This window comes from Gracilinanus agilis, chromosome 6 (assembly GCF_016433145.1).
Source record: "Gracilinanus agilis isolate LMUSP501 chromosome 6, AgileGrace, whole genome shotgun sequence".
Lineage (NCBI taxonomy): Eukaryota > Metazoa > Chordata > Mammalia > Didelphimorphia > Didelphidae > Gracilinanus > Gracilinanus agilis.
In genome coordinates, this window is record NC_058135.1 from 274,150,401 (window position 1) to 274,159,365 (window position 8,965).

Consider the following 8,965-nt stretch of genomic DNA (forward strand, 5'->3'; position numbering starts at 1 on the left):
TTAAGATATTAAAGCTGTGAATGAAGAAATTCAATGATGCAGATGATGACTTTAAGATGTAAAATGTATTGAATACTTTACAAAAGGATCCATTGTGAAGTGACATTTTTGCAAAGTTTTTGTAGGAAAATATTGAGATTAGGTTTCAGAAAATATTCAGAACATGAAACATGATATTGTTTTCAGAATAATGCTTTAATGTAGTGGTTTTGGCTAGTGAGAAATAATAATAGAGTCAGACAAAATATAAAGTGGAAAAATGCATAATCTCTTTCACTCCTTCCCTCCATATGGAATTGATGAAAATGAAATAACAATAATAAGAACATACCAGTTATAATTATTTTACAATGTTTGTATAGTGCTTAAAATGTATTACTTCTATATTATGTCCCTTTAATAAAAAGGCATGCACTTATTTATGCTTTAAAATAGAGAAGAGATTTGAAATTTTTATTTTCAAAAATTATCGATAATAATAATCAGAGAACCTTGAATCATGATCTTATATTTTTATGTTAGTTCCCTTTCAACTATAAATATCTTATCTTTCATGAGAAAAAAATTAGAATGTTAAAGTGGTAGTGTTTGGGAAATTTTAGAAGAGTACCGCTTCCTCAATTTTAAAAGTCATTTTTTTTTCCAAAACAAACTAACATTTTCATATGATTGGAAATGAGGAAATTCATTGCTCAAAAAGAATCAAATGGTAGGTCTTTTTATACACTAAAATTTTAAAGTTTTTTTTTAAAGTTTTTTTTTGCCAGTAGCAAAAAGTAGAAACAATGTAGCTGTCTACTTTGGGGGAATTCTTAAATATGACCACATGCTTGTGATATTAGAAAATATAAATATGTGGAATTTAGAAAATCTTTAGAAGATGTTTTAATTAATTTAACTAAAGCGAATAGCACCAGGAAAATGATTTCCCTCAATAATGACAAATGTATAAATGAAAAAAAAATTGGTAAAAAATAAGATCAAAATTTGAATATATTATAATGATTATAATCAAATTTATCACAGGAAATACCTAAAAGAATGAATTTTCTTCCTTTTATTAATCAGAAGAAAAACTATAGGTAAGGAATATTTCATATACTGTCAAATATGGGAAGATATATTAAAAATGAAATGGCATTAAAAAGGGTCAACAAAAATATTATTTCATTCTTATCTTTATAGGTTAAAATCTGACTTCCAATTAAAGAAAAACAATCAGCTTTTATAGATTAGATTAAAATTTGCAAATAAAGGATCCATCATTTCATCTTTCCCTTCACTCCTACAAAATCTGTGAAAGAGGTAATACTTCATTACTATGATCAATATTTTGGTTACGAAACTGATATTTATGAAGTTAAATTAGATTGTCCTCCAAAAGGGAAACGGCCAGATGCCAAAACAGAATTCAGGGCTCTCCTAATCAGAAGTCTCATGCTGGAAGAATAAACACTTTGCTTTCCCACTTACCCCTCCCTAAAGCAACTCCCCCCAAAAAAAACCAAGAACATATGGAAAACAAGAACAATGTAACTGAGTTTGTCCTCCTGGGTCTTACCCAGAATCCTCAAATGCAAAAAGTACTATTTGTCATATTCTTAATTATCTACGTTTTAACCATGGCGGGCAACATTCTGATTATTATAACAATTACTGAAAGTAAAAGCTTGAATTCTCCTATGTATTTGTTTCTTGCCTTCTTGTCTTTCATGGATGCTGTCTATTCTAGCATTATTGTCCCTAAAATGACTCTAGACATGCTCTATGAAAAGAAAATCATTTCTTTCCAAGCCTGCATGGTCCAGCTCTTCTTGGAACATCTATTTGGTGGTGCTGAAGTTTTCCTCCTCATGGTTATGGCCTATGATCGCTACGTAGCTATCTGTAAACCCTTGCATTACTTAATCATTATGAGATGGCGTGTATGTATTCTGCTTTTGGTGGTGTCCTGGATTGGTGGATTCATGCATTCTTTAGTTCAGCTCCTTTTTATTTTTAGACTTCCATTCTGTGGACCCAATGTAATTGATCATTTTGCATGTGACATGTACCCTTTATTGGAACTTTCCTGTACAAATACTTATATAATTGGCTTCTCAGTGGTTGCTAATGGGGGAGCAATATGCACAATTATCTTTTTACTATTGCTTATCTCATATGGGGTTATTCTACAGTCATTGAAGACTCAAAGCCTGGAAGGGCGACGAAAAGCCCTTTCTACTTGCATCTCTCACATCATAGTTGTTGTCTTATTCTTTGTTCCTTGTATTTGCATGTATGTTAGACCTGTCTGTACCTTCCCTATTGATAAATCTATAACTGTTTTTTATACTGCCATCACTCCTATGCTAAACCCCTTAATCTACACCTTGAGAAACACAGAAATGAAAAATGCCATGAGGAAGCTTTGGAACAGAAACAAAATATCTAGCAGAAAGGCAATGAATGCTTTGACCAAGTGATGATGTTTCACAAAGAAAATGATAGAATGTTAAATTACTAGAATTTTTTTTGAGGCTAAGAAAGAGGTTGGTGAATATGTGAAAAGAAAAAGTAAGCTTCCTGCCATTAGTATTAAATATCTGATTCTGTGGTCATTATTTTTGCAACTATTCCTTTAAGAGTGTAATGATTTGATGCAAAATGCTATCCACTTGCAGTTAGAGAATTCATGAACCGAATTCATACTGAAATACTTTTGTGACTTTTACTTGACTTTTTTTTGATACTTCATGTACTTTATTGGTGGCATAACAATGGGTATTCTAGGAAAGAGAAAAAAAATTTCCATGTACTCATCAAAAGAAAGCTAGCTTCATTATAATATTTACCTTAATTATGCTAAAATTGTATCTCAGGGTTTATAATATGATGTAAGATCTGGGAACTTAGAGGTATTTTGCTTTTCATAAAGATTGTAACTAGGGAAAATAATTAATATCCTAAACATGCAGAAAAACTTTATGTGGTCTGATATCAAATAAAATACTCTAGTTGTTGTACATAATAATAAAAATATCAAATAAAATACTCTAGTTGTTGTACATAATAATAAAAATAACAATTAGAATATTAAAATGATTTCATATTTCTTATCTTCATTTTTAAAAATGAGGTAAGATGCCACAGCATAGTGGATAAAATGTCGGTGCTATTATATAGATGAATTAGACTTAAATAACATCTGCTAATGTATAAATTATTTAAACTCTTCCAACCTTTATAATTTTGTTATTGTTATTAATAATGGCAACAGAATTGCAATATTTTTTCTAATGGGTTGTCACAGAAATAGTCACGGAACAAGATGTCATAAGGGTATACTTTTGTTTTAATTTATTTTTATATCCTATGGATTATGTTACAATTATGTCAAATAATTATTTTTTAAGAGTTACAGACAAATATTTTGACATTTAAATCTAGCACCATAATGTCAATAAACCCATCTTCAGTATGGCAACAAAAGAATTGAGGACAACAAAGAAGTTTACATAAGTTGTCCTATTTTCATAAAATGCTGAACCTGTTGTCCAGGTTTCTATATTTGGAAAGCTTTGTCTCCCATGATGCTTTAATATTATGAGTATTGAAGTGAAAATATTTACTAGAAATTTATACTCAATCATTTTGTGGATAAAAGTTATATATCAGTGATTGTGCTCAACTATTTATTTGATCTCATACAATTTAAAACTTCCTCCAAGAATCTTAAAATCTCTATTTCAACTGTTCCTTACCCCCTTCAGTTTCTGTTGTATATTTCAGGCCATCAAAAAGAATAAAAATGGATTTTTTTTGACAATTTTACCAGGCTATGGCTACTATATATATAGATAGATATATATATAGATAGATATATAGATAGATATATAGNATAGATATAGATAGATAGATAGATAGATAGATAGATAGATAGATAGATAGATAGATATAGATATAGATATAGTATAATTTTCTTGCAGCCACAAAAGAAATTGGGTGGAAATCAAACATAAAAGGTAGAAGAGCAGACCTGAAAAGGGTCAATCAGACCCTCAAATGAGGCGTGAGTTCTTCCTGAACATGCCATGTCTCCCCTATGTATGTGAAGACTTCCCCCAGATGAAGGGGTGGATGAGAACAATTTGCTCCAATGGCCATAAGGTGCTTAAGCTTGCACTGTGGATTACTTATACCATGGTGATATTTCAAAGATGCCAAGGTCATCCACTCTATCCAAGACCTTCACCAGTCATTCTGACTTTTACTTTACCACTGGACTTTCATGACCCTGGAAAAGAGCACGAAGTTTACAACTTTGTGCTACTCTATGTGGGTATTTAATAAATGCCATTTATTTAAAAGCTGCTGTGTTTTGCTTCACTGTTTCTTCAGCACTCTCACAAGATCTTCATTGATTATAAAATCTACATATCCAAAGACCAGGAATTATTATCCTTTGTTGTTGATCTGTTCTGTGCCAATAATATGTGCATAGAGCTAAGATCTTGATAAGATGATAACGATAATGACTATGAATATAATAACAGCTAACATTTGTATAGCACTTTTTTTAATGCTATATACTAAGCATTTCACAACTATTATCTCATTTGATCCTCATAACAACCCTTTGGGATCAGTGCTATTTTTATCCCAATTTTTCTGATGGGGAAAATTAGGCAAAAAAATATTGCAAATGAAACATTTAATAAGCATCTAAGGTCAGGTAGACTCATGTCTTCTTGACCCCAGCTGTGACTTCTATCCAGTATGCCCATGGCTCTATCAAAATCATTATTTTATTTTCCCATTGAATTTGTTATTCTTATGCAGTTGTGTTTTATCTTCAAAACACCATGCTTTCATTCCTTGAGTGTATTGTGATTCTTTTTGTGAATGGTTTGAGGATTAACCATTCAATAAAATAGAGGTATTTCTCTGGTACTTTTAAAAATCTTGAGCTTATGTACAAGATATTTGGGTAGCATAACAATTTTGTCTTTTATTTTTTCCTACAAGGATATTCCACATATCTTTTTCCTGTTTTACACTTACTTAATTTTGCCAATTAATTACTCCTCAGTTGAAGTTCACTTTTCAAACATGTTCTGCCTACCATGTACCTTTCCATTATATTTTTATTACTTTCCTTTTAACTTTTTTATTAGAGGATATTCCATAATTCATCATTGTAGACCTTTGCCAGGATAATATTTGTGTTACAGAGATGAATTTGTAAAGCAGGGAATACTTTAGGATTATTGGGCATATCATGTGACTCCTTAAAGGATGTTAAACTTGAAATATTCCTTCAACTCAGTTCTGGTCCCAACCATTGTCAACTGTGTATGTCCTACTCTCTCTCTCTCTCTCTCTCTCTCTCTCTCTCTCTCTCTCTCTCTCATACTCTTCCTCCCTCCCTCCCTCTCTCTCTCATCATTGCATATATATATATATATATATGCATATATATATATTTAAATGCATATATACAGTTTTAAGATAATAATAATTAAAATTATATAGAACTTAAGTATTTATAGAAGATTTTATATATTATGTATTTTTTCTAATTTCATATTTTATTATAAACCTCATTTGATTATCTCAGCTTCTTAAACGTAGGGATCATTTTATATTTTATATGTATATGCCACTCATTTCCCAAAGTTCAGCTGATCTCACTCTTGAGGAAGATGGCATTTTTATCACCATCCAGTGGAATGGTCTGATATTATTGTTTTGAATCAAGTAAACAAGTATTTCATAATTATTATTACAATGTTGTTCTTACTGTGTTGAGTGTTATACAGGTTCAGCCCACTTCAATTCATACCAATTCATGTAAGCATTCCCCGTCTTTTTATGAAACCTTTCTGCCTGTTTTTTCTTATACTATAAATCATTCCATCATAATATACTACATCTTATTAAGTTATGGATATTCATGGGCATTGCTCATGCACTAAATTCCCAGGTCTTTGACATCACAAAAATAACTACCATAAATATTTTTGAACTTATCATTTTCCCCTTTCTTTCATCTCTTTGAGATAAAAACCTATTAGTGCCATTCTTGGATGAAACAATATGAAGTTTTATAATCCTTTGGGTATAGTTACAAATGTTTTTCTATGATGGTTAGATCTCTTCTCAAATCTACTAACAGTACATTAGTGTTTCTATTTTTTAAATCTCCTCTAATTTCTATCATTGTCCATTTCTGTCATTTTCATCAATCTTAGATGTATAAAGTATGCCTTCAGAATTACCTAAATTTGCATTTCTCTAATAGTGATTTATAGCATTTATTTATGTGACTATTAATTTCCTTGATTTCTTCTTCTGAAAACTAGCTTTTGATATCCTTTGACAATTTATCATTTGTGCATTACTTTTTTTCTTATAAATTTGACTTCATTTCCTCTATCTTTGAGAAATTAGAATTTTATCAGAGAAATATAATTTCTACAACCAGTTTTCAACTTTCCTTTTTATTTTGGCTCCATTGGCAAAAAAATAAAAAGCATTTTATTTTCATTTAATCAAAATTATCCATTTTACTTCAAAGAGCATTCCAATCTTTTGTTTGGTTATAAATTCTTCCAGTATCCATGCATTTGACAGGTAATTTTTTTTTAATTTTCTGCTCATCAAGACATGATTTCACCATTTATCTCTAAATAAATTATCTATTTTCACCTTATTTTGGCCCATAGAATAAGGTGTTGGTGTATAACTAATTTCTACCAAACCATTTTATATTTTTCTCACTTTTTTGTCAGTTAGTGAGTTTTACCCTCAAATATGGATCATGTGGAAATGCATTTTTAAAAATTTTAATTGTTTATTTATTTTTAAATATTTTTCCATGGTTGCATGATTCATGTTCTTTCCCTCTTTATCTTACTCCCCCTCCAAGAGTTGACAAGCAATTCCCCTGGGTTATACAAGTATTGTCACTCAATACCTATTTCCATATTATTCATTTTTGTAATAATATTTTTAAAAACCAAAACCCCACATACTATTATATCCATGAAAACAAGTGATAAATCGATGTTTTCCTTCTGTGTTTCTACTCACACAGTTCTATCCCTTGATAGAGATAGCATTCTTTCTCATAAGTCCCTCAGGCTGGTCCTAGATCGTTGCATTGCTATTAGATGAAAAGTCGATTAAATTTAATGATAGCACAATGTTTACGTTTTTGTTTACAATGTTCTCCCAGTTCTGATCATTCATTTCTCCCTGCATCAGTTCATGGAGGTCTTTCTAGTCCTTATGGAAATCAAGGAGTTTATCATTCCCTATAGCCCAAAAGTATTCCATCACTATCATAAACCACAATTTGTTCAGCTGTTCCCCATTCAAAGCATACCCCCTCGTTTTCCAATTTTTTGCCACTACAAAGAACATGGCTATGAATATTTTTCCACAAATATATTCATTATTATCTCTTTGGGGTATACACCTAGTAGTGGTATTGTTCAATAAAAGGATATGCAATCTTTTAGTGTCCTTTGGGCTATAAGGTTTAAATTAAGGAGTTCAACAAAATGAGGTTAGCAGTTTAACAGGAAATTTGTTTAATATATGAAAGAAGTATACATAGAAAGATAGAAAAGAGGAGATATTATTAAACGTATACCCTATAAATACTCCTAAAATTCCTAATACTATCTAAAATTTCCTAAAACTATTTTTGTTTTCTAAGGAGAGTTTTTTTTCTGCCTGCAATTCCAGGCCTACTCTACTCTGCTCTATCTATAAAGTATTCACTAACTACTGCATAATTTTCATAAAATCCAAGTTTTAAAAAATTTTCTGAGAGAAATTTCAGGAAAAGAAGCTTGCTAACTCCTCAAATCAAGGAATTGAACTGTTTGGAGAAAGTAACACAAAGAAACCTACATAGCATTAGAAGAACCAGAAAGAACTTTGGGGATGTAATTGATTGAACTGAAGGGGATTGAAAACATTTATCCTGAATGTAAAGTCTCTCTTTCATTTCCCTCTTATCTATTGTAGTTTCTGCTTAGAAAAGTGCAATATTTTATGCACCTGTAGCTAGAAGATCTTTAGAGGTATAAGGTGTTATGTTAAGTGATTCATTGGGGAGACTAGTCCCCCAAAGAATCACAGAGGGGATTTTGAAGAGTGAATCAAACTTTATTTGTCTATCAATCAGCAACTTTAAAATTAATCAATCAAAAACTCAAAGCAACCCTACTTAATACTAAGCAAGAGAGTTCACAAGTCACTTACTAGAGTAAGCTCACTCCTCCAAAAGTTACTGCCACTTCCCTTGGGCAGTGGTAGGCAAATTGAAAGCCTGGTCCTTTGGCTGACAGTTACTGAGCCCTGCCAGGGCTGGGCTGGACAACTGAGTAACATTTAGGGTGACAGGCTAGACATTTCTCTACCCTCTTCTTACATTTTTCCACTTTCAATTTTTCCACCTCTGTAAATAAAGCTACTAAGTCATTTTGACTTAAGCTATAATATTTTAAATCCACGACCACAATATTACTTTAGAACTTTCATATTAGTAAAAATATCTACATTTTTATATTCTTACACTATCTAACTCCCTAAAATAATAGACAGGCACCACTCACTCACTCCTTCAATCAGTTTTGTATAGCAGCCCAACTCTTAGTAGCCAACTGCCAGAAGATCCTTGCCTCAGAGACAGACCTCCTGCTCTCTAGAGATCTCAGAGGCAAAAGACCTTCAATAGTCAGTGGCTGCTTCCTTTATCTTCTCACTACCAACTCTCCCCTCTAACTTCCTCTCAGAGGGCTGGCTACTTCCCTTCCTCAGTCCTGGTCTCCCTGGTAATGGAATCTTCAGTTCTGGCTCACTGGCTCCTGTCAGTTTTGATCTAATCAAAAATCCTACTCTTTAGCCTCTTAAGGAGACAGAGGGAGAGATTAATAAAATCCCTTTAACAGGGCATAACTCCAAATTGCCT

The 8,965-nt window shown here is 31.7% G+C and overlaps 1 protein-coding gene across 1 annotated transcript; it reads left to right on the top strand.

The window, feature by feature from the left end:
• Window positions 1–1,508: 1,508 nt before the first annotated feature.
• LOC123253002 (olfactory receptor 4A47-like) lies at window positions 1,509–2,465 on the top strand. The gene has a single exon (XM_044682265.1). The coding sequence runs from the start codon at window positions 1,515–1,517 to the stop codon at window positions 2,463–2,465; it is 951 nt and encodes a 316-aa protein (XP_044538200.1). The 5' UTR covers window positions 1,509–1,514.
• Window positions 2,466–8,965: the final 6,500 nt, after the last annotated feature.